The following is a 26,253-nucleotide window of genomic DNA, read 5'->3' as shown; positions in this document are numbered from 1 at the left end:
TATTCTCTTACAGTGATTGTGCGATTTATAATGTTGTTCGTGATAAGAATATAAAAAGGAAGCTTGAATTTCCTTGCTGTTTAATTTTCAGTTTGAATGGATGCATACTGCAAATCCCTCTACGTGAAAGTTTATTAAACAGAAAGAAAATAAGCAGAAAGCACGTTTGATAGCAAAAATAGAACATAACTAACATCACCTATGATCTCTTGCCCTACAAATGCAAATGAGATGTTTATCTCAAAGAAGGAAAGAAAAGGAAAAAAAAGCGTTTTGTGCATGCTAACCTCTTTCAACAAATAGCAAGTTGAACAAAGTCATAATGGGACAAAAAGTTCCTAAATAATACGCATACGCACAAAAAACGAATGATTAACTTGGTGCAGTTTTGTCTTGAACGAGTTTCTCTATTAAATCAGCAGCTTCTTGAACGGTTGAGATGTTTTGAGAGCCATCCTCCTCAACAGTGATGCCAAACTCTTCCTCTAAACCCATAACTATTTCCACCGTGTCAAGGGAATCAGCACCAAGTGCTGAAAATTTTGTGTCTGGGGTAAGCTCTGATTCAGGGGGCAGAGCAAGTTGTTTCCTCACAATATCACACACCTTCTGCACTGTCTCTGGTTGTGCTTGCACCTGTCTCATTCACAAATCACAATCTTATCTTTTCTTTAATTGTTGCGAAACTATTTAATATTTAGAAGGGAATCCAAATTCTTACCGCACAAATGCGGAAACGGGAAGATCTCAAAGAGGGTAAGCTCTTCCTGCTCCAACCCACACACACTATTGTTTTGTAACAAGCCTGCATGTTTCAATCCATAACTATACTCGAATTTCAAAGTGATTTAAGACATTGATCACACTATTAAGTCATCATTTATGTGATAAATATTACATTTTATCTTGGTAAATAGTATTTGTATTCTTCATTAGAGACAATCCTACTTGAGTTATATAGAACAACTGTAAATAACAAAGTTCTCTTTCAAGTTGTTCCTGTGTTAGGAAACACACTTCAATTATCCTTGTTGTAACGGGTCGGATCTTAGGTCTCGGTCTTCTCGTTCCTATCCGGGTAGTCTGATGTGAGGGGGGGTGTGCCTGCAAAGACACTCCAACGCTCAAGTAAGTGCTTGGCGTAATAAATGCGGTAGTTGAAAGTTAGTTACGTACCTCGTTGGGACTCTATTTATAGGACTTCTTATTGGGCCGTGATTAGGGACTGGGCCCCGGGAAATTAGGGGGCTAATCCAATGCATTACGTTAATTAAGCTCTTTGAAATCATCTTGGAGCCGGCACATGGTTTTGGCCGAGCATACCGACGTACTCCGTTCGATTCTCGGGTGGTCGGTATGTTAGGGTATTCGGCCAAGTGTTTGAGGGTATTCGGCCCAAGTGTTTGAGGGGTCGGGTGTTCGGCCCAAGTGTTCGAGGGGTCGGGTGTTCGGCCCAAGTGTTCGAGGGGTCGGGTGTTCGGCCCGAGTATTCGAGGGGTTGGGTATTCGGCCAGGTCGGCCCCCATACGGTATACAACCCCGCAGCGTCGAGGATGTGAAAGACGAAGACGGTAAGAACTGTGTGACATCCTGGTCGTCGTCGGAGAGGCAGGGGCAGTTTTGACAAGTCTCGGCATGGCATAGCCTGGGTCAGGGCCTCGGGTGATTGAAATGTAGGCTGAGACCTTTGACCACGTGATAGGGATCTAGGCCGATCCCTCCGACGCGTGGAGCGAATGTCGCGACCTCATGGTGAGATAAATGTAGGCCGAGATCTCTGACATCTCGTGAGAGAGATCTTAGGCCGAGCCCTCTGACGCGTGGAGCGAATATCGCGATCTCATGGTGAGATAACTGTAGGCCGAGACCTCTGACATCTCGTGAGAGAGATCTTAGGCCGAGCCCTCTGACGCGTGGAGCGAATATCGCGATCTCATGGTGAGATAACTGTAGGCCGAGACCTCTGACTCCACGTGAGAGAGATGTACGCCGAGGTCCCAAGCCTTTAGAGTTTGCGCCGAGGCCTCGGCGGGTGTGGCCTGCCAGGTTAGCCCTAGCGGTTACGGGTCCAACGGTTACTAAATCTGGACCGTTGGATGACCTAGATCGAACGGCTGGGGTGTCGGGACGTCTTTTCACCTCCCCCATTTGCCTTGCCTATAAATAGGAGGGGGGCTGCTGGTGAATTTACATGCTGTAAATTTGCCGAGCGCTCTCGACTTCAGAAGTGATCGAGCAAACCGATCAAAGGTAAATTTTGTATTCTTTATTCTGCTTAATAAATGGATAAGGACTATTCCTCGGGTAGGACTTGTACATCTTCGGAGGCGTCGGTCCGTTCGTCTGATCGAGAGGAATCGGGTTCAAGTGAAATATCACGGTTGCCTCCCTTACAATGTGAAGTGGTCTTTCCTTCCGATTTTGCCGAGCAGGAGGATAGTGGGGACGAAGTGATAGAAGTATCGCCCCCGTTGACTTTGGCCGTGGCCTTAGCACGAGCCACCGAGGTGGATGATAGGGGTTTCGGACAGGTCAACGAACAAAGCGCTCCGGCGGGGTGACTCACGCCGAGGCGATTGAAGATGCTTTGGTAGTGGTTGACGATGGTCGGGGCAAAGCCGTGGCCGCTCCGAGGACTCAGCCAAAGGTGAAGATTGATTACGGCACGGTGGAGATGCCCGGGTATGAATGGGTAGACGGAGAGGTCGGTGTGTACTTTTCAAAGTTATCCGACCAAGAGCTGTTGGATACTTTCGTGTCTTTAGAGAAATGTTTCGGGAGTGGGGAGGACGAGTTCTCGTTGCTTGTCGAGGCGTGCGAGGACGATGGGCCGAACACCGATTTCGTGTTCTTGGAGCGGGGGTCCGATGAGGACGACTATTTCTACGCCTACATGTGTTGGTTTCAGGATCTCGACGTGACATTGCCCTTTGATGATTTTCAGATGGGAGTCCTCCGTGCTTTGAACGTGGCGCCGACCCAGCTACACCCTAATGCTTGGGCGGCCATGCAAGCGTTCCGTAATCTATGCTTATGCCTCGATCTAACACCTCAACCTCTTGCCTTCCTCTATTATTACATTTGCCGACCGAGCAAGCCGGTAAAATGGGTGTCGTTAGCTCGAGTGCCGAAGCGTGGATTTCTCCGAGCATTCACCTCCTCTTATAAGGGATTTAAGAGTGGGTTCTTTAAGGTTCGTTGGGGTTCGGATTTGAGACATTGCTTCTTTGACTGGGAGGACAATCCGCTATTCCCCTTCTATTGGACGAGGCGGCCGATGCGCTTCGAGGCGATACCTTTTTCCAAGCTCCCCGCCGAGGATAAAGAAATTGTGGAGCTTCTTAATAATTTGCCGAAGGGCTTACCTGTCCGAGGCCTCTTGGACGTATTCGAAACGTCTCACTTCGAGATGGCCTTGCTAGGTATGTGTTTTAGGCTTCGGTTGTGTAGCAGTGTTTTGAATTGATGTTAAAACTTCTTTCGTTGCAGGATTGATGGCCGGAGGGGATCTCGACGTGACCGCCATGCTCGCCAAGCGAGCCAAAGATGCTAAGGCTAGTGGAAAGGTGCCACCGGCGAAGTCGGCATTGAGGATTACGAGGGATAAGCCCTCGCCTGTAATAATTCCGTTGGCCGTCCAGAGAAAGAGGACAGGGACCTCTCGGCCACGTCAGACCGACCAGAACGTGGAAACCGAGCAGCCGGGCACCTCCTCCAAATGCCAAAAACAAATAACGCTGGAACAGTCCGAATGTGGGGGGTTTGCTATCCCGGCCGTTGTTGCAGGGTCAAATTTTTTGGCCCCGGCCGTCCAGTCCGAGAACTTGGTTAGCCCGGACCTCGCTACCGGAGGGGGGCTCCAGTATTTGGAGGGTATGTCTATGGAGGCCGAGTACAAGCTCTTCTGCGAGCTCGACATGCGGACTTTGCTGGTGGCCAAGCACGTGATGATGAGGTCGGCGGTCTCGACTGAGCGACTTCAGACCCGGTTAAAGGAGGCCGAGGCAACAGTGAAGGAGGCCTTGGCTGCGAATGCTAAAGTTACAAAGTCGGCCGACGAACTAAAGAAATCGGCCGATGGCTATAGGAGGGAGGCCGATGACTTAAAGCTGTCGGTGTAGAGGATGAAAGTTGAGGCCGCGGCTGCGGCGACTGAGATTGCTCGGTTGACCGAGGCTCATTCCAAACTCAAAGCCGAGGCCACCGAAAAGATCCTCGAACAACATGATGCGGGATTCCAGCAAGCGGTCCAGCAAGCCCAGTACTTCTACGAGATCCCGGTTGACTTTAACTTTGACGTCAGTCGAGATTTTTACGGGGGTAAGTACATGAGTTATGCCGAGTTCCCAAAGGGGGCCAGCCCTGATGACGAGGCTCCCCGCCGAGGCATCTCAACGCAGGCGCCGGTACCTCCGCCTACGGAGGAAGATGACCCAATTATAGATGTGGTAGGTGATGGTAATCCGGACGTCTCGGCCGCGGTGTAGGAACCGATTCTGGTAGAGTAGGTTTGCTTGCTTTTTGTAACCGGGCCGTTAGTGCCTTTTTGTAACTTGGCCATCGGCGCCGATAGATATTTAATTTTTTGTAAGTAGCCGCTTTGGTCGGCAATACTTATTCTTAATTGAATTTGCTTTTCAACTTTCCGTGTTTACGTGTTCAATGATATTAACATAAACCGAGTTGTATGTGTGGCCGAGAGGTCAGATTTTGTGATTTGTGACGGTGTTCGATGCGCGTTGTGTTTGTTTATACTAGTGTGTTCGGTTTCCGTGAACGTTAGGTCATCGAAGCTTCGGCTTGTGTTTATACGAGGATTACTCGGGTTTTAACACGCGTTGTGTGTAGTGCTCGGCCTGGGGCGCGAGTGTGTTCTTCGTCGTCAATCGAACGTTGGTCGGTGTCGTCGCCGTCGACATAGTGCTCGGCCCAGGCACATCCTTAGCCGAGGAGGGTACTCGGGAGGGAAACCTGGGGCGCGAGTGCACATTTCAAACTTGACCAAGGATTGCTCGGGTTTTAGTACGCGTTGTGCGTAGTGCTCGGCCTGGGGCACAAGTGTGTTTTTCGTCGTCGACCGAACGTTGGTCGGTGTCGTCGCCGTCGACATAGTGCTCGGCCCAGGCACATCCTTGGCCGAGGAGGGTACTCGGGAGGGAAGCCTGGGGCGCGAGTGCACATTTCAAACTTGACCGAGGATTGCTCGGGTTTTAGTACCCGTTGTGTGTAGTGCTCGGCCTGGGGCACGAGTGTGTTTTTCGTCGTCGACCGAACGTTGGTCGGTGTCGTCGCCGTCGACATAGTGCTCGGCCCAGGCACATCCTTGGCCGAGGAGGGTACTCGAGAGGGAAACCTGGGGCGCGAGTGCACATTTCAAACTTGACCGAGGATTGCTCGGGTTTTAGTACGCGTTGTGCGTAGTGCTCGACCTGGGCATACAATAAAATTGCAAATGATATAATGAGATTTTGGAACTTTTATTAATGAAGTGTCTCGTTAAAAACCTTGCCGACCCAAAACCCTCCTTAGGGAAAAAAGAGTCGGCTAAGGAAAAGAGTGCACTGTTACATCAGCTGTAATACATTTTCAAATGAGAAGAATTCCAAGTTCTCGGAATTGGTTCTCCCGATAGGTGCTCCAGCTTGTACGCTCTGTTGTTTAGGTTGTGTCGGATTCGGAAGGGACCGTCCCAGTTTGGGGCGAGTTTCCCATGTCTCAGATCTTTCCTTGCCTCGCCTGTGGCTCTCCAAATGAGATCGCCTTCGCGAAATTCTCTAGGCTTTACCCTGCTGTCAAATCTTCTTTTGTAACGTTGTTTGGTGGCCTCGGCCACAACTTGTGCTTGGTCTCGAATTTCTTCCACGCTATCCAGGTTTGTCCGGAGCTCGGCTTCGTTGTTCGACTCGTCGTAGTGGGCTCGGCGGAACGAAGGTTCCCCGATTTCCACTGGGATCATTGCATCGAATCCATAGACTAGGCGAAAAGGAGTTTCTTGCGTAGTCGACTGGGGAGTGCATCGGTAGGCCCATAGCACTTCGGGTAACTGCTCGGCCCATGCCCTTTTTGCTTCTCCAAGGCGTTTCTTCAACTCTACCAAGATGACTTTATTGGCCGACTCGGCCTGACCATTCGTCTGCGGGTGTTCGACCGACGTGACCTTATGCTGTACGGCCAAGCCGTTCAGGAATTCATTTAGTTTTTGGTCGGTAAATTGAAGGCCGTTGTCGGTCACCAGAGTGTGCGGGACACCGAACCGGGTAATGATGTTCCTCCATAGAAATTTCTGGACTTGATGAGCCGAAATGCATGCCAAGGGCTCGGCTTCGATCCATTTGGTGAATAGGTCGACGGCGACGATGAGGAACTTGCATTGTCCCTTGGCAAGTGGGAATGGTCCGAGTATGTCGGCCCCCCACGTGGCGAACGGCCAGGCTGGAGGAATGCAATGTAGCTGTTCGGCCAGTTGATGAATCAAGTTGTCATGTCTCTGGCATGGCTGGCATCTCTTTACGAACGCTGCACAGTCGGTGTTCATGGTCGGCCAATAGTACCCGGCACGTAGAAGTTTAGAGACGGTCGTCCTTGCCCCCGAATGCAGTCCGCATATACCCTCATGTACTTCTCGCGTCACATAGTCAGCCTCGGCGGGATTTAGGCACTTGAGTAGTGGGGTAGAAAAACCGCGTTTGTACAGCTGGCCGGCAATGACAACGTATCTACTGGCTTGGGTTCTTAATCGCTTGGCCTCGGTCGGTTCGGTGGGTGCGATTCCGCTGGTGAGGTATGCCTTCAGTTCATCCCGCAAATCAGGGGGATCGTCACGATCGGCTAGCTCAGCGTCAACATTTGCTACCATCTCGGCTTCAATGCTGGGGTGGTCGATCTCTTGTTGAATGATCGTTCTCAAGTGGCCCGGCTTCTTGGTTGCGGCCAACCTAGCCAACTGGTCGGCCCGGGTATTGTCTTCGCGGGGGAAGTGTTCGACCAACACCTCCTGGAAATTCGCCTTCAATTTTTGATAGGCATGATAGTATCTCATCATGTTGTGGTCCTTTACTTGGAAATTTCTGCCCACTTGCTCGGCCACTACTTTGGAATCGGTGCGACACTTGATTCTTGATGCACCCATGTCCTCGGCCAACCTCAATCCGGCCAATAGAGCTTCGTACTCGGCTTGGTTATTTGAAGCTTTGAACCCGAAGCGCAAAGATTGCTCTAAAGTAATCCCTCTCGGTCCTTCTAAGATTACCCCTGCCCCGCTCCCTTGGTTGTTTGAGGATCCGTCTACATGGAGGGTCCACCACTGTTGTTCAAATTGGCCGTGAGGGTGAAGTTCGTTAATGAAGTCGGCCAAGCATTAGGCCTTGATCGTTCCCCTCGGCTTAAAGGTAATATCAAATTGCGAGAGTTCCATTGACCAGGCCATCATCCTTCCGGCGAGTTCGGGTTTGCTTAGTACCTTAGCGATTGGACAGTCGGTATGCACGATAACTCGGTGGCTTTGGAAGTAATGACGTAGGCGTCGGGAAGCATGTACTAAACTGAGTGCCACCTTTTCTATCAATTGGTATCGGGTTTCAGAATCCTGCAGTTGTCGGCTGATAAAATATATAGGAGCCTAGGTGCCTTCTTTTTCTTGCACCAGAACTGAACTGATCGCCTCCTCGGACACGACCAAGTACACAAGTAGCGGACTTAGAGGATCAGGCTTCGTGAGGGTCGGCGGGGTCGCCAGGGTTGTCTTCAACGTTGCGAAGGCGGCTTCGCATTGTTCATCCCATGAGAAGGCCGAAGCCTTTCACAAGAGCTTTGTCATCGGACTGATCTTGTCGCCTAGCCGTGGGAGGAATCGGGATAGGGCAACCAACCTTCCCGAGAGGCGCTGCAGTTCCTTGAGGTTGCTCGGGCTTCGCATGTCTAACACGGCCTGGCATTTGTCTCGGTTCGCTTCTATGCCTCTCGCGGATAGCATGAAACCTAGGAATTTGCCTCCTTTGACCCCGAAGGTGCACTTTTCGGGGTTGAGTCTCATGTTGTGCTTGCGGAGTTCACCGAAGATTTTGGCTAAGTCGGCTAAGTGTCCGGACAGAGAGTTGGACTTGACCACCATATCATCCACATAGATTTCGATGTTTCGGCCGATTTGACCCTGAAACACCTTGTCCATTAACCTCTGGTAGGTCGCTCCGGCGTTCTTCAACCCAAACGACATCACTTTATAACAAAAGTTGGCGCTCTCGGTTATGAACGCCGTCTTCTCCTCGTCGGCCGAGTGCATCCTTATTTGGTTGTAACCGGAATAAGCATCCAAGAAGCTGAAGATTGAATGTCCGGACGCTCCGTCGACTAGTCGGTCGATACAAGGGAGTGGGTAGGCATCCTTGGGGAAGGCCTTATTGAGGTCGGTATAGTCGGTGCACATTCTCCATTTCCCATTGGCTTTTTTGACTAACACTACGTTGGCTAGCCAAGTCGTGTAAGTGACCTCTCTGATGAACTTTGCTTGCAACAATTTTTTCACCTCGGCATCGGCTGCCTTTCTCTTTTCGTCGCCCATTTTTCTTTTCTTCTGTGTGACTGGTCGAGCGTCTCTACATACGGCTAATCGGTGACATAGGAATTTAGGGTCTATCCCCGGCATATCCGACGCTTTCCATGCAAACAAGTCTCTGTTGTCTTGAACCGCTCGCTTCACCTGGTTCGAATCATTTTCGTTCAGCTGAGATCCTATGTGTGTGACCTGTTCGGGTGTTTGCCCGAGTTGGAAAGGAACGAGGTCTTCGGCTGGCTCGATTCGATCCTCCTCACCCAGGCGTGGGTCGAGATCTAAGCCCTCTGTCATCTGTCTTATTACATTTACGCCTGACAACGTTGACAGGGGGTCGGATACGGGACGGACCTTTAGGCTAGAGAGATAGCATTCTCTTGCTGTCTTCTGGTCGGCATGAACGGTTATTACCTGTCCATCTCTCGATGGGAACTTCATGCACAGATGAGGGGTCGAGACGATGGCTCGGAGTGCGTTGATGGAGGGTTGGCCGAGTAGGACATTGTAGGATGTGTTCGCATGCACAACGATGTAACGGATTTTGATTTCTCGGGAAGACTTTTGGTCGAAACCGAAGCGAGTGTACAAGTCGATGCACCCCCTCGTCATTACTCTTTCACCAGAAAACCCTACTAACGGTTCGTGATATGGTTCTAGGCTTTCTTCTGGAATTCCTAGTTGCACGAACGTGTTCCAATATAAGATGTCGGCCGAGCTCCCCTGATCGACCAACGTTTTCTTCACGATGCAGTTATGCATTTCGACCGAAATTACCATGGGATCGTCTTGTACAGGGTCTGCGCCACGGAAATCTCGGTCAGTAAAAGTGATGGGTGGCATCTTTGGCATTCTTGGCTGGTTCACATTATTCACTGATCGGATAGCTCGGAGGTGTCGCTTTCGTGCTAAAGAGGAGGAGCCGCCTCCGGCAAAGCCCCCGGCAAAGCCCCCGGCTATTGCATTGATCACCTTCCGTGTTCGGTCATTGTCCTCCCTGGGACGCTGTGATCGGTCTCGTCGTTCAGCCGAACGGGATCGCGACGTCGGTCCCTCGGTGGACGAGTTTCACGAAAATGCTCTCTTTCCCTTGACTGGTGGTCTTGGGAGGTGGTAAAGCTTTTGAGGTGACCCTGTTTGATGAGGTCCTCGATCTTGTCCTTCAATGCCGAACACTCTTCGGTGGAGTGCCCCTGGTTTCGGTGGAATCGGAAATTCTTTGCCTTGTCGGCTCTAGGGGGCGTGTTCGCTCTTTTCAGCATCGCCAGGATTTCTGACGCAAGAGCCTGCTCCATTACTTTGGCCCTGCTTGCATTGAGGGGAGTATACGCTGTATAGCGGGGTCCTCTTGGGGGCGGGTATTTAGGGGCTCGGCGTTGGTCTTCCTCACTGGTTCTCGTCCGGGCTCCTTTCGGCTATAACCCTCCTCGGCTCTGGCCTGATTCCGGGTCTCCGCCAACTCCTCCATTTGCATGTATTTTTCTGCTCGGCGTTGGAGGTCATTCATATCCACCGGCGGTTTTTTGCACAAACTGTTTACGAAGGGTCCGGGCCTCAGTGCAGTGCTCAGCCGGTCCATGAAAGTCCTCAGACTCTCTTTTTTCTCCTGACGAACCCCCGCTAAGGCTAGTGAGGTCGTCCTGTACGGCTTGCTCGTTGCGAACTGGAGAGTGAATTGGGACGACAGTTCGTTGAATGAGTCAATGGAAGAGCTCGGTAACCTTGTGAACCAAACCAGGGCCCTTCCTTTCAGAGACGTGGGGAATATTCAGCACAAAGTCGAGTCGTCTTGAGTGGAGAGAGTTGCTTGAGTCAAGAAAACATTCAAGTGCTCTTCTGGGTCGGATGATCCGTCGTACTTCTCGATCGGCATGCTCTTCCAATGGTCCAGCAATGTTGCCTCCATTATTCTTCTGGAAAAAGGATGCCTTAGGGAGTGAACAGTGGTGTCGGCCTTGTTGGCTATCAAAGAAGTGACTGGGGTTCGGGTGACCTGGTCTGTTGGGGCGTGATAGGCGGACTCTTCCACGAGCGTAGGAGTGGACGGCACGTATGTTTGGTTCAGATGCCGGAGCTCGGCATTTTGCCGGCGTAGCTCGGCCAGCTCTCGGGCGTCGGCTTCTCTTTGCCTTTGGATGGCCGCCATTTCCTCGCGAAGTGCTCGCAAGTCATCTTGAAATTTCGGTTGAGTTTGACTGGTGTTCGGCTGGACTTGTTGTATCACAGGTTCCGGTTGGGTCTGAGGCATCCCGTACAGGTAGCGCTCTTGGTTGGTCATGACGGGGTTGCTTTCGGGGTTAGGAATCGGGTGAGTCGTTGTCGATTGTCCTTTGCGCGTTGTTACCATATCTCGATCTCAGTCGTAGAGTAAAAAGGGGCTGAAAACGTCTCTTCGTGCCCCACGGTGGGCGCCAAATGTTCCTGTGTTAGGAAACACACTTCAATTATCCTTGTTGTAACGGGTCGGATCTTAGGTCTCGGTCTTCTCGTTCCTATCCGGGTAGTCCGATGTGAGAGGGGGGTGTGCCTGCAAAGACACTCCAACGCTCAAGTAAGTGCTCAGCGTAATAAATGCGGTAGTTGAAAGTTAGTTACGTACCTCGTTGGGACTCTATTTATAGGACTTCTTATTGGGCCGTGATTAGGGACTGGGCCCCGGGAAATTAGGGGGCTAATCCAATACATTACGTTAATTAAGCTCTTTGAAATCATCTTGGAGCCGGCACATGGTTTTGGCCGAGCATACCGACGTACTCCGTTCGATTCTCGGGTGGTCGGTATGTTAGGGTATTCGGCCAAGTGTTTGAGGGTATTCGGCCCAAGTGTTTGAGGGGTCGGGTGTTCGGCCCAAGTGTTCGAGGGGTCGGGTGTTCGGCCCAAGTGTTCGAGGGATCGGGTGTTCGGCCCGAGTATTCGAGGGGTCAGGTATTCGGCCAGGTCGGCCCCATACAATATACAAGTATTTAAGGTAAGAAAATACTAATTCAAACTTAGAACCGTTAATTAAGTTGAAATAATCTCTTAGCTATTAATCTGCACTATAGATATTACATTATATTCTATCATTCTTTATAATTTATAATTTTACACTGTTTTCTCTGATAAAGATTAGTTATGAGATAAATTAATCTTTTTTCATCCATTCAAATCGAAGTTGATATTAAAGACTCTAGCCATTTATTCATTTCTATTCAACCAACCAAATTAGACGTCAGTAGAACTAGAAGACTCGGGAGAGTAAATTAATGTGGGAACACATGACATGCCCTCGCTCATTTTAAAATTTTCTAGTACTATTTTAATATAATATTAAATTGACATTAATATCTTATTATCCCGTGGTAAGAGGATGTTACTTTACTCTTATCACTTGTCATGGTGTAACCATTGCCTATTCTGCTATTCGAGCAACATACCTTCTATTTCAATCAAGGTTCACAAGTACATTTAGGTTATTTCGTGCTTTCAGTCACTAGTACCAAAAGGATATCATTCCATTTCCAGAAGACGAGTGTGTTTGTTTTTCAGTTACAAAGTCACCAAACATGTTCACTTAAAAGCAAAAGTTTATTAGTACTTGTAACAAAATGGACTTATGGGACAGCATTATGAAAGTAGTACAAAGACACAGTGCATCAAAAGAGGGAGATTTCGAACCTGGCTAGTCCTTGTGGACAACTTGAGAGAGGGTTGGAAGCTGAGAGAAGTGGCTGAAACAGAGGCCATTGTTGAGAGTGAGGAGTGAGGAGAATAAGAGATAGGGTTTGGGTTTATGAAGTGTGTCCAAAGTGCTTAGTTGGAAAGTAAATCCATGTCACCAACAAAGTGTTGTATTATTTAGCATCATCTTAATTCTTGTGGCCTATAGTGGATGATATGATATCAGAGAAGGGAATGAAGGAGTGGTGCACGTTGCTTGCAGAATGTAACATTCTATCCAAAATTACGTGCTAGTTATCAGTTACTCATGCTGCTCAAATCTCAATGCTCATCTTCCCCATTTAGCAGTGCACACAATTTTTAATCAAATCAAAACAAGTTCTGTCTATATACGCTAGAATCAGACGGCATGCTGTGCCACATGGGTTATATAACCACTTCTTGGGTTCATAATATTTGGATCATCTTATTTATATTTATAGTAACCCGTTAGGTTTAGTGAGGGATTAGTCATTAATTAAGTTTATAATATTTTATATTAATAATATGATTAAAAAAATTAAAAAAATTTAAGAAAGAACTAATTGAGTGAATTTGGTAAAACTAGTTTATAAGTTAATTAAAAGTGTATAAGTTAGTTGAAAGCTTATAAATTATGAGTTGAGAGTTAAAAAATCACAAACTTATAAATTAATTAATTGAATTAAAAGTATTTAATAAAATTAGTTGATAAACTAACTTTTTTTAATGTGAGTAGTTGATAATTTAACCGATTAATATGAAATGATTTATTTATTTATTTAATAATGAAAGTAAAGAGAATAATATATATATATATATATATATATAATGATTTCTAATTTAAAAAGGATGAAGCAGGATTTCAAATAAATTAACGAAGACAAAAAATTTGAAGGGAAAAAAAAGTTAAAAACTCATAGACTATTGACTTACTCCGGCTAATATCACTACAAAAAGTATTTCATATAGTGACATACAAAAAATGTCACTATAGGTATAATATATGTAAGTATATATCTATATGACATATAATTACATACAATTTTAGTGTTGATTTTGAATGAGATTTAACAACATATTTTGTGTGTCACTATATCTATACCTATATTTTTTAACAATATACCAACATATATTATATTTATTGTGTGGGTAAAAGTAATTTTTAATGACACGTACTGTGTCACTATAAGGTGTATGTCACTATATGACAATTTTCCTGTAGTGTGTATCCCCTATTCTCTTTTCATAAAACTCGAATATGTGTGTGACTTAACAACCTTCACTCGTTTTTTGTTTATGGGTTTTATATGGGTGTTATTAACTTATCCTTATACATTCCTAATAATAATAATAATAATAATAATAATATAATAATAATAATAATAATAATAATAATAATAATAATAATGATAAATGCCTAAAGTGTCTTTTATCAAATAACACAATGGCAAAGTTACAATAATGTATATAAGATTTCTTTTATTTAAGTTTAAGTGTTGTAGTAAAAAATCATGTGATTGAGAGAGAAAATTTCATTAAAAATAGTTAGTTTATATAAAAGATTAGTTATTGATTAAATTGATAGATATTTTGTACTAATATATATATATATATATATATATATATATATATATATATATATATATATATATTATTAAAAAAAGTCTTTATATGTTTTATTTTCTATACTTAAATTCATGGTGTCATAATCTAGTCTTGGTTAAAAAGATATGACTAAAATTTCACCTATTTGCTTATCATAAATCATTTTTAAAAGACTTGAAATAGCTTATATAAAAGTTAACCTGATCTATAAATTTGTTTAAAGACTTATTTTATGATAATTTAACATATCAAAATAGAAGTAAAATACGTATGTTAACCTTTATACGAATTGAGTGTAAGTTCAATTTATTTATATGTTTTAAAAATATTTTAAAGGTGAAATATGAAATTCAAAATAACTTATTTAAAAACATATTTTACATTAATTTAAATAGAGTATAATTTTTTTAATAAACTAAAAAGTTTGAGTTTAATATAGATCAACATGCTTAACATTTAAAAAAGATAGATAAATATCTTTTTAGTTCATTCTAACAAATTTAATATAATAATAACGATAACAAATATTTATTTATGTTTACATAGATATATTGGTCTTATAAGGTCAAAAGACGTTTTGATTGACTTAGAGTGTGACATTTCTAACTAAATAGACTTTAATAAAATTCTTGCATCTTAACTTGATTTATTTTCTAAAAAAATCTAACTTGACTTGGGTCTTATATAAGCTAAATGATGACTTTATCAAAGGAACCTCATCTATTTTCATGTCATGTAATGTTAATTTTTAATTATGTTCTCGTTCTTTACTCTTTTTTTTTTTTTTAAATTAGAATAAGTTCTTAGGTGATAATGTATTCTTCTCAATAAAAAAAAAGGTGATGTATTCAAAATCCTTAATTTATGTAATTGTTTTTAAAATGTGTATTCAAACATAAATGGTTTATTAAAGTGCTTATATCATAAGTTGTCATGTGATAACTATTTATTGAATAAATATTTATTTAATTAGTTATTTAACTTAATATCTACTATTTAAAAAGCTAAAAAAAAAAAAACACATCGATGAGATAGCAAAGGTATAAAATTCTATGAACACTTATTTTCTTGGCATACAAAACTCAAACTAAAACTTCACTCAAGAATAAACGAGCTTGTACACTCCAAGCAACAAACATTGATAGATTAACATATATAGTAAGTGATCGTTATTTTGTTACTAATAACAGGCAAGAGTGAAGGTCGTGCATGCACATGAAAAACGAAGGGCATTACAGAGTCAAAGGCCAACGGAAATTATGGACAAGATCACGCGTCCATTCATGTTTTCTTCTTCATTTTCTTCATCTTTTTCTCTCCCTTCACACACACTTCCTAACCACAAACCCTCCCATTTTTTCGCCCATCATTTCTTCCACTCAAACAATAACATGAATTCAATTTTCCACTTCTGTTAGCTATTGACATAAACATATTAACACTCAAAAAAAAAATATACTCTTGTCGATTCTCAATGGCTCCCTCCGACCAATCTCGCCACTCTCTTGTCCCTGGATTCTTATACTCATCAAAAACACTGTCCCATTTGAATAACACCAATCATGGGTTGCCACCATCATCCATTGCATCACATTCATCGTCATCATTGCCACAGGGAGGGAGCAAGAGTCCTATGATCCTTTCACCCAAAGAGGGAATCCGCATGTTTTCTCCTTCTTACTATGCGGCATGCAGTGCTGGTGGCGTCTTCAGCTGTGGCCTTACCCACATGGCTGTCACTCCTCTCGATCTTGTCAAGTGCAACATGCAGGTTCTTTTCTTCCCTTTCCATTCCTCTCTTTCATTCAACTGTTTTGTCTATCATATCATATGAATGGTGTTTCAAATGGTGCCATCGATGATAACATCAATGTTGGTAAGTGTTGGAAATCTCACATCAAATAAAGATATGCCTAAAATAGTATATATAAGTGAGGTGCAATCCTCACCTTACAATCTAATTTTGTAAATTTTAATTAGGCATAATCTCACTTTCTTAATATGATGTCAAAACTAGACTTATTAAGTCACCTATTATTGAACTGTTATATAAGTGATCATATGATCCATGTAGCGGACCTCACCTATTTTTGGTATAGTGTCACGTATTTGAGCCTCACGAATAATAACAATAACAGAAGTAGGTTTAAAGCCCTCTAGCTTGATGGTACCAACAAGTGTCAGGTCTTTAGTCTCTCTACAAAGGTTGAAACATCTTGGGATTCGAGAACAAAAAAGTTCTTGGAATGGTGTTTCAGATGAACTGTTTTCTCAACATTATGCTACCCTAATTCTCCAGGATTTACATCTTCAAAATTGTGCAATATATAGCTAGAATTTTTATTCCTAAGTTTTTTCCTTTTCACACAAAGTAGATAGAAAATCCAAATTCCAGTGCCGTACTTTATCAATTGTATGATCAATGTATTGAGATATAAATACAGATTCGCATCGTTAGAACAAAAGAAGAGACATTAGTTTATAAGTACACAAAAAGTTTCCATTGGTAAGAAGCCCTTTAAGTGATGACCAAAACTAGATCCATAAAGATTTAAGTTCAAAGTGAATAATATGCACAACAAAATATAATACTCTTCTTGAAAAATATATATGAGAAACATGGATTTATAAGCACACATCTCTAGTGTGAAGACGTATGTGAATATCCCGTGATTATGTTATGCCAATCTTTCCATACGAGTATGACCCGCTTCACCTTTCTTGTTAAAATTAAGATTTTTTAAATTTCACAGCAATCACAATATTCAGTCTGGTTATGTAGTATCTATTTTTTTCCCTTCAAATCATACCATATGCTTGAATTGGAATAAGAAGGAACAAAACTAGTACTTTGTTTATGTTGTTGTTGTTGTTTTCAGATTGATCCTGTAAAGTACAAGAACATCTCATCAGGATTTGGAGTGTTACTGAAGGAGCAGGGGGCTAAAGGTTTCTTCAGGGGATGGGTGCCTACACTGCTAGGGTACAGTGCTCAAGGAGCATGCAAGTTTGGGTTTTATGAGTTCTTCAAGAAGTATTACTCAGACCTTGCAGGACCCGAGAATGCAGTGAAGTACAAAACGATCATATATTTAGCCGGTTCTGCTTCAGCAGAAGTGATTGCTGATATTGCCCTTTGCCCCATGGAGGCTGTCAAAGTTCGTGTACAAACTCAGCCTGGCTTTGCTCGAGGTTTGTCGGATGGCTTACCCAAGTTTATCAAGGCTGAGGGTGCTTCTGGGTATATATGATTTTTGCTCTTTAATTCTCTCTATTCTTTTGTTTATGCTTATCAAGCACTCGTACTTACATTTGTATTTGATTCTAATACTCTAGTCTTGGACCATATTTCACTTATACACCTATACATGCTTGCTCTTGTTGAACCAAAATGAAAATTGTCCTCTTTAGAATATATATGAAAAGAAGAATGAGATTGAGATTATTTTTATTTCCAGATAATAAGAAGCGACTTATAATGACAAAATGATTTATATTTTTTAGTGATTTCTAAGCAGTATGATCTTAATTTAGATGTGGATAACTGTAATTATATGTTTGTTATGCTTTATAAATTTATATACATATCTAAAGATGTGTCTTGCATATATTATAAATTTTTAAAATAATTGTATCACAGTATCGAACATATCAAATCGTATGTGTGCAACATAGCTGATATATATCAGTAGCTTTATATTTTTGGAATGTTCAAATATGATCTGAATTTGATTTGATATCCAGGTTATATAAAGGACTCGTTCCTCTTTGGGGCCGTCAAATTCCATGTAAGTTTGAACAATCCCATATTTGTGTCACCTTAGCTTTCATTTGATTTTTTCACTGAATGCCTAAGCTTGATTCTTATGGATAAAAATAACTGTCAACTAATATTTTTCTTGATCATGTTTGTATTTTATTGTGTCCACGCATACACATTACACTTTTGTATCTGGGATGCAAAATTTCATGCTTGCATTATGCTATTGAAGTTTGATTGTGTCATTTCTTTTTATTATGTGATGTTCCCCTTTACACTTTTGTATGGTGGTCAGACACGATGATGAAATTCGCTTCCTTTGAGACTGTTGTGGAGATGATCTACAAATATGCGATCCCATCCCCTAAGGAGAAGTGCAGCAAAAATTTGCAGCTTGGAGTGAGTTTTGCAGCTGGATATGTGGCAGGTGTGCTGTGTGCAATTGTCTCACACCCTGCTGACAACCTCGTTTCTTTTCTCAACAATGCCAAGGGAGCCACTGTCGGTGATGTGAGTTGATTCTTATAGGAACAAGCACACACCACTAACTCACCACAACACCACGTTGTTTGCGATGTAGTAATGCTTAATTGTCTTCTAACTGTTGTTGGATTCACAGGCTGTGAAGAATATTGGGGTAGTGGGACTTTTCACTCGTGGCCTTCCTCTTCGTATAGTTATGATTGGAACACTAACTGGAGCCCAGTGGGGACTCTATGATTCATTTAAAGTATTTGTAGGGCTGTAAGTAGCTCCTATTATCTCAGTTGCTCCATGCTGCACTATGCCACATAATGTCATTAGTTTCTATCACATGTTTTTCTCGTGTTTAGTCATTTTGCTGTTTGATGTTTCAGGCCAACTACTGGAGGAAGTGCTCCACCTCCTGCTCCTGTCAAGTAGAAATCACAGACATGCTTCAATATGCAGAAGAGAGATTTTTTGACAAATAATGTTAGGTTGCTAATGATGCTTGGTAATGCCTGTTTTACCAGAACGCCACCATACTTCATCATTAAGATGGATGTTCAGATTTTGTCCTTCATTCAATTTTATTCAATTTGTATTTTTTTTTTCTTAGCTCGGTTGTTCGCCTTTTGAGTTTTGATTTTCTTAATCCTTGCCCACAATTTTCAGAAGCAATACTATATATACAATCTTGTTCCCACGGATGGAACAAATAGTGCTTTGTGGAGTGTAACAATTCTTTTTCTTATTTTGAATTTATGATCTTATTAGTCCAGTACAAAAGCTCAACAAATATGAAATATCTCAATAAATGTGAGGAATCTTCATGGGTTTCCATTTTTAAAAGGAAGAAATGGAAACTTTTCTTGATTTAGAGGCTACGCCTCTGATAAGTTTAGGAATGATTCTTCTACATATGTGAACAATGTCGTTATAGTGTACGTTGAACATATAATTCAATGTTCCATGTAAACTGTATGGTTCACCTTCCTCATATAATTCATTAAGAAATTTAATATTTTAAATCCTAATAACCACTAACGTATAGATAACAAAAAAGATAATAACCGTATAACTAATAATACGTATTCAATGATAGTGTAAAAAGAAAATACCTCACACCTAACAATATAAGAGTTCTCATCTTAAATCCAATATACCTAATAATTCTATAATCATACAGAAAAAAGGCGATCAACCTCGTATTTCTTGGTCTTTCTTTGCACGGTTGAGCAAAAAAAGATAACAAAGCAATTTTGTTGTTTTAGGGAAAGATTAAAGAAACGTATGACAACAACAATTGGTTGACTGGAACATTCCGATCTCTCTTTGTTAAAAGAGCGAGGACTTCACTTGTTTTTCATTCGTGAATTAAAAAATTAAATATTACTAACTTTTTGGCAATTTATTGATTTGAAAATTGCCATATATACATCACGCCATGAGAAAATAAGATTGATATTCGATAAAAGAATTATTTGTATAATAACAAAGGAAAAGGGGGGAAAATCTTTTTGCGGGTGGAAACTGTTTCCCTCTTTTATCCGCTGCCTATTTAGCCTGTCATGGCTCATGACAAAGTCAATGATAATTCCTGCAAGACCCAATCTCAAATGCCAAATGCTGGCACTAGACCTTCACCACACATTGTTCCAATTTTCAACGACTATTACCCTTGATAGAATTCCAAGTGCAGCATCAATTTTCCCAGAATTTCTAATAAAACTTCAAACTAGCCTCATGAAATCCAGTGCTCTTTTAGGACTGATCTTGACATAGGTGTAATGGAAATACGGTATCAAATACAATTCTTGCAAACACATGCCGTACTTCTTGCAAGTCACCACGAGCTAAGGACTCGTAATCAATTTCTCTACCTTGCTTTGACAAAAATTTCTTACCAGCATTTACTTTCACACAGTCAAAAAAGCTGAGAGCTTTTAGGTACATTGCTAATGGGATGAGTACCTGTGAAATTGTGAACGATTAACAGTACAAATTAATGAAGTTAATCAGGATCCATTAACCAAACAAAATATCAACAGAGAAAGCCCTAGATTCTTTAGCAATAATCAAATTATCATACTTCAAATATCTGGTTAATATGTTAAATTGAATCGTCTACCATAATCATCAATCATCAAACAAGGAATTACATTATGAACAAAATAGTTCAATTTTACAGGTATAATTCAATTTCTCACTAATTAATTTAACAGTTAAAATGTTACATTGATGTTGATTGTTCTACTACGATTACATCTTTTTTATCCTTTGTTTCTTTGCCTGCTTGCACATGCATGTGTTATTTGTGGGAAAAGAATGTACGTTTTTTAATGGGATGATAGATGATTGGGTTCTATACTAGTCCAGTCCATCTGCTAGGTAGCCATTGTCCTGAAGCATGTATAAAATCTATAAAAAAATCGTATGCTCACCAGATCTGAATAAGGAGCTTCATGATAGTCAGCCATTGCCTCAGATACCAAATGCCTAGTTGTCATCTGCAATAATGACCCTTTAACAGACTCTGCAAGCTCCAGAATCTCATCTTCCATATCCTCTTTATCCAGACCTGAAGAATCTAATAATTCAGGAAATCTGGCATCATGTGGTTTGTTGATCCTCCTAGCTATGTCTATTGCTTCTGACAAATTTCCACCATTATGGAGTGCGAAGCTAAATGCAGCAACCACCAAGGAATCCCTTGGTTTATCACTCAATGCTTTATGTAAAGCAAAGATAGCAACCCTGAAAACATAGATTCCTTGTGACTTGTGAGTCTTGCTTTGGTGACCTAAGTAGTAATCAACATGTAAAGATTTCTAATCATGTGTATCTGATAGTTCTTAGAACCTATCATACAATTGAAGAAAACTGAGAAAAGAAAACTCCATACATTAAGAGAGACAACTTGTGAACGAGACCAAACAATAATTTAGATATATTGCTGACTTCAATCAAAGGCTCCCAAAGTATCAGTTTGGAAATAATAAATTTCTGTAAGAACCAAAACCTCAATTTAAAAGGAAAAATAAAACAGATTCATCAATGATATAGAAGACACTTCCAAGGTACAGGCGCACAGCCCTTCATCTGATACCCAAATCCAATGGCATATTAGCATTAAGAGATAATTTCAATGTAAGAGTCAGATAATAACTGGATGGTACACCTAAGGCAGAAGATGGATGGATGTCTATGACCATGGGCATTTACCCTAATGGTCAATGATCATCTTCTTAAGCACATGAGCATGAGATCTTGGGTTTGGTCCTACATAGGAGATCTTTTATGGAGGAAAGAACCTATGCTCCCACTGCCCCAGAACACTTTCCAACTTAAAAGCCCCATTGATGCATGCCAAAAAAAAATATTGGGAAAGATAATATAGAGGATTCTGTGGCAGCCATTGGCACTAAGTTTAACAAAGCAATAGCAGCCAACAGGATAGTTACAAAACTGGAACTGTTTCATAAAACTAGAAAACTGAAGCAGATTAAGGGCTTGACTTCAGTAAACGAGTCAGGAACTTAACATTCTTTCTGAGACATTTCCCCTGAAATAGGAAGGAAGAAAGCACTTTAAAATGTTATATTCATGTCTTCAAGGCTATGCTATCCTAGGACAAAATCTTGAAAGAAATCTCATTTACAGGTTTGATGATGTTATCTCTTTCCCCAGCATCATACATTAGGTTTATCACATATGGGTAGCAAAGTAAAGCAAGAAACAGCCCTTTCTGTTACAAGATCTTACCATAAGCTGCTATGACATGGCCGGTTTGGTGCCAAAAGTTGATCCAAATTGGAGAAGAAAGACTGCAGACGAAATTCCAGAAGATCCAATAAAAAAAATGTGCATATGTGGTGCTAAATCCATTCAAATTTTTAAGCTAGTTACACGTGGAACTATCTCAAGATAATCTAATAACCCATATTTAAATTGAAAGGAAAAAAAAAAAAATCCCACCACTTCCATTAGTTGTTCAGAACTTGAAAGTCTTTTATCTCTTTTGTAGAAGAGATATCTTTAATGGCTCATTCCTTAAACATATTCAAATAACAATGAGTGCCTAGTTATGAAAATAACTAATCTAGCCATTCCACATGAGTTTTATACAAAAAAACATTTTTCAGGAAGTGGAACCAAGGAACTCAGCATGTTGCAGTTCTGGTTTAATAGTTATTTGCAAGGGTTCGTGTAACAGCAGGGGAGAAAGATATATATTAGTTTTCAAACACATACATGTTTTAATGCAAATTTGATAAATATGATAACCAACATGTTCCAAGTTAATTTAGGAAAGTTGTTGTCTCCCGGCTGTATGATATTCCCACTAGATAAATGTCGGTGAAACAGTTTAAATCACTGCAAGTTTTAAAGCCTAAACTTTGTAAAGAAGGATGGGGATACCAAAAGCAAATTGGTTCTTTCGTCCCGTCTTCGAAATCCACCGCGAACAAAATAAACAGCCTGAAATGTCAAATCTGAATTAATCTAGCATTCCATGACAGTTTTTGAAAATAAAATGGATAATCATTATCTACCTGAAATGGGAGAAGTATATCTAGAAGTCCAAATCTCCATAATAGCCTCAAAGAAGCTTCACCAGATCCATAAGCTAGCATATAATTCATTTCCATCAGAAGTCTACCCTAAAACAGTTAAACAGGAGTAACTAAGGCACGATATTTTCATTTGCACATGTAGTAAAGAAAAGATGAAGATCACTTTAAATACCTTGTCTAGTCTTAAAACTAAATATGAAAGACTTTTAACAGATTGAGCTGTTTCACGTGAGATACTAAATCCCAAGCGAGCAGCAATTCTAATTGCACGTAGAATGCGAGCTGAAGAAAACAAAAGGAGTCAACAGTAATAAGTATGGGAAATGGGAATGAAGTAGTTTTCTTTTTTAACATTATTCCCTCAACAAAGACTAACCACAATCCTCCCGAAAAGAACTAGCTGCAGGAACCACTGTTCGCACCTATCCACAGAAAACTAAGTTACATAAGTTCAAATTTCTGATTACAAAAAGCAATGTATGAAACAACAGATTCAAAAAGATTCATGCACACTTTAGCTTTTATGATATCTTCCATTCCTCCCATGTAATCATACACAATTCTTTCATATGGATCAAACATCAACCTGAAAGAGTGTGACTTTGGTTAACAGCGTAAATAGCTGCATTGTATATAACACGGAGATGTCATGCCATAGAAAATACAATCTGTGTCGAAATTAAGAGAAAAAGAGGAATAGAATTTTATTATAAAAGTGGCAAGAACTGGTGCACAACCCGTTAATTGTAAAGTCTCGTTTCAAACAATTCCCCCAACGAAGATAGTCCTCCTTATCACAGTCAATAGGTGCTTCAATATCATGAGTGAAGTGCATACTTGACTTGCATCTAGCAGTATTAAAACTTGAAACCTAATTAGAAGGGAAAATAAATTATCATGAAAAGCAGAGATGAAAGGAAGAGAGTTCTTAATAAGGAAAAATTACAGCAATCACCCCACTAAAGACAGTTCTCATGAAATGTAAAAAACAGAAATATACCAACCTCAACAATGGTACCGTCCATATGAACATGACATATTGGGAACCTTTTACCAACTATCTCACACCATGAAAATGTTTTCATCACCTACAAATTGAGTCAAGATTCACCATGCAAAGTTAAGTTCTGAAGACAACAAACCCAAAGTAGAATTTTAAATTTTCAAATAAATGAAATGAGATTGTATACATTAGCTTTTATGGAAAATTCACGTTTTACAAACACCAAATGCCAATATAAAAACACATGTTGCCCTTCTAAATGCAAATAACTTTTCTCTAGATCTATAGAGATGTCAAGTAAACTGCCATGTACATCAACTATTTGAAAATCAAAATAGAAATAGGAAATAAATGTAACCTCTTTAAGATCCGCTGAAGTTATAATATCAAAGTCTTTTGGTGTTTGCTTTATTATGAGATCCCGAACACAACCTCCTACAAGGTATACATCATGCCCTAGAATAAGAAGAAAAAGGGGGTTATATCAATCATGCACTCCACTCCCTAACTTTGCATAAACTTAGAAATCATGGAATCTTATTCTTAAACTATGCATACAGAAACACCATGCCAGCACATAATTAGTTTATAAAAAATGGCAATGGATAGCTCTAAATTATAAAATACTAACGGGCAAAAAAATAAAACAAAACAAGCAAAAAGGTCGACAAAAAATGCTCAATTCTTTTAAAAAAAAACAAAGTTGCCTTTAATGGAAAAATTAAGCAATATAGGTTTGGCATAGTCACAATTAAGGATGTATTTAAAAACCAGTTAAGTTGAATGGAGTTGAAAAAAGTTACACTCACAAGCTTTTCCTTTTTTATCTGAATGCGTGTTTTCTATTGAATATGGTTTTAACCTAGTATCCAAATATCCACTAATTGGTTTCCAATTATATCACAAATTATGCACAAGGTCAGGGCAGATGTTCAGGAAGAACAAATTGTATCCTGATTCTTTTTCTCACTTTGAATCATCCGCTATCGCAATTCATAAGGGAAAAATTAAGAACTCTTTCAAATACAAGTGAAAGGCAAGATGTTCAGACGGAAAAGAGCACATCTCACAAACAGTTGAGCCCAAAATGCAGTGCATCTAGCAAGCACAAATCAGCTATGTTTTTTCCTCCTTTGATGGAAACACAAAACCCAGGTTGAGAAAATACACGAGTAGCTAGAGCAGCAGCACCTACCCTTTTTCTTTAGCACGTTGAGAACCTTTTTGGTTGGAGTTGCTATCATGGAATTTCGAAGTCCAAGCTCTTTGGAATTCAACTTCTTCCATTCCGGGACCTTATTTTTTTCTTCATCAATTCAACACCCGAGAAAAAATATTTCAGAATCGGCAGCTTCAATAAATCAACACATGAAGCATTTGAAAAACAAAAAGTAAAACCTAATATGAGTTCTTCGCGGGTTCTCTTGCCGTGTTCACGAGTAGGGACGCTACATTCCTCTGCCTGGAGCGTAGGGAGGGATTTTGGCACAACCTAGGAGAATAAAACACAAAATTGAAAGAGGGAAAGAAAAGAGTGAATAATAAGGATAATGGAGAATAATGAGATACCTTGCGGACGCATTGGAAGGGAACGGAGCGAAGAAGGAGATTGGGTTTGCAGGCGAATTTTAAGGTAGTGATGGCCATGGAGAATAGAAGCGACGTGGTTAAGGTTTGGTCAGTTACGCTCCATTGTTGGTGATAGGGTTTAGGTTATGTTTAGGGTTTAAGGATGATAAGCTGCCACATACCACATATTCATATTTTTCATCAATCTTAGGCCGTTCCTACCAAACCATTTTACTCAGTTCGGTGCCACTTTACTCACCTAAGCTCTAAAATAAAATTATTTTTTATGTTTTACCATCATCATCATCCAAATGTAGCTAGCAAAAAAAACAAAAATTAAACTCCAAGCGTGTGGTTCAGCAGTAGGGGTTGATACGCTTAAGCAAGGTCAGGGGTTCGAATCCTGCCTTGTGTATGCAGCCGCGTTAAATCTTGGGATCAGTTATCCCACTCTTTGAGGTGCCTCCAACGTAGCGAGGAGATTAGTTACTCGGCGGTGGATACTCCAATAACGAACTTAAAAAAAAAAAAACCAAAATTAAATCAGCATTTATGATTTTTCAAAAATAAAATTTGATTCTCCTATTAAAATAAAGTTGTAACTAAAAATATTATTTTAATTTTAATATAAGTATCATTTTATTTTTAATCTAGACACTTTTGGGAAGAGGAGGTTTACCTCCTAATTTTTCAATCTAACCTTTGCTCATCATAAACTGGTCAAACTAATCTATCAATTCACTTTTTTTTTTAATCTCTAATTTAAAATAATTTTTATTTTCACTTAAAAAAATAGTATCTTATTGAAATATAATATATATATATATATAACAATAAATAGTTAAGCAGGTTATTGGTGAGATAAATTAATTAGATGTATAAATGAGATAAGTTGATACTTAGGTCTGTCATGAGTTGAACTCGAATGGATTTGAACCGGATTAAATTTTATGATCAATTATAAGTTTTTTTTATTTTATTTTTTTCTCAATCCGTCTCATTTTCAAGACTGGGTTGACTCTCGTACTGGAACCAAAAATGTGACATAGTA

General features: G+C 40.7%; 3 protein-coding genes across 3 annotated transcripts; 1 reads left to right on the top strand and 2 right to left on the bottom strand.

Moving 5' to 3' along the window:
- Positions 1 to 105: 105 nt before the first annotated feature.
- On the bottom strand, positions 106 to 12,362 carry LOC109813714 (acyl carrier protein 1, chloroplastic). Its single transcript, XM_020377957.3, has 3 exons — positions 12,203 to 12,362; positions 722 to 805; positions 106 to 636 (listed from the first exon to the last, which is right to left on the bottom strand). Exons 1-3 carry the CDS (start codon positions 12,269 to 12,271, stop codon positions 373 to 375), a joined length of 417 nt encoding a protein of 138 aa, XP_020233546.1. The 5' UTR covers positions 12,272 to 12,362; the 3' UTR covers positions 106 to 372.
- Positions 12,363 to 15,169: 2,807 nt separating this feature from the next.
- On the top strand, positions 15,170 to 18,814 carry LOC109813668 (mitochondrial phosphate carrier protein 3, mitochondrial). Its single transcript, XM_020377896.3, has 6 exons — positions 15,170 to 15,602; positions 16,711 to 17,072; positions 17,576 to 17,619; positions 17,887 to 18,101; positions 18,211 to 18,335; positions 18,449 to 18,814. Exons 1-6 carry the CDS (start codon positions 15,306 to 15,308, stop codon positions 18,492 to 18,494), a joined length of 1,089 nt encoding a protein of 362 aa, XP_020233485.1. The 5' UTR covers positions 15,170 to 15,305; the 3' UTR covers positions 18,495 to 18,814.
- Positions 18,815 to 19,363: 549 nt separating this feature from the next.
- On the bottom strand, positions 19,364 to 25,389 carry LOC109813709 (uncharacterized). The gene is made up of 14 exons (XM_083069141.1): positions 25,203 to 25,389; positions 25,032 to 25,125; positions 24,829 to 24,939; positions 23,992 to 24,089; positions 23,635 to 23,718; positions 23,368 to 23,501; positions 23,144 to 23,216; positions 23,007 to 23,052; positions 22,803 to 22,912; positions 22,610 to 22,717; positions 22,476 to 22,535; positions 21,819 to 21,880; positions 20,498 to 20,810; positions 19,364 to 20,027 (listed from the first exon to the last, which is right to left on the bottom strand). The coding sequence occupies exons 1-14, from the start codon at positions 25,278 to 25,280 to the stop codon at positions 19,818 to 19,820; spliced, it is 1,581 nt and encodes a 526-aa protein (XP_082925267.1). The 5' UTR covers positions 25,281 to 25,389; the 3' UTR covers positions 19,364 to 19,817.
- Positions 25,390 to 26,253: the final 864 nt, after the last annotated feature.

This window comes from Cajanus cajan, chromosome 2, assembly GCF_000230855.2.
Source record: "Cajanus cajan strain Asha chromosome 2, NIPB_CcT2T_4, whole genome shotgun sequence".
NCBI classification, from domain to species: domain Eukaryota; kingdom Viridiplantae; phylum Streptophyta; class Magnoliopsida; order Fabales; family Fabaceae; genus Cajanus; species Cajanus cajan.
Note: the sequence above shows the minus strand (reverse complement) of the source record. Positions and strands in the feature narration are given on the sequence as shown.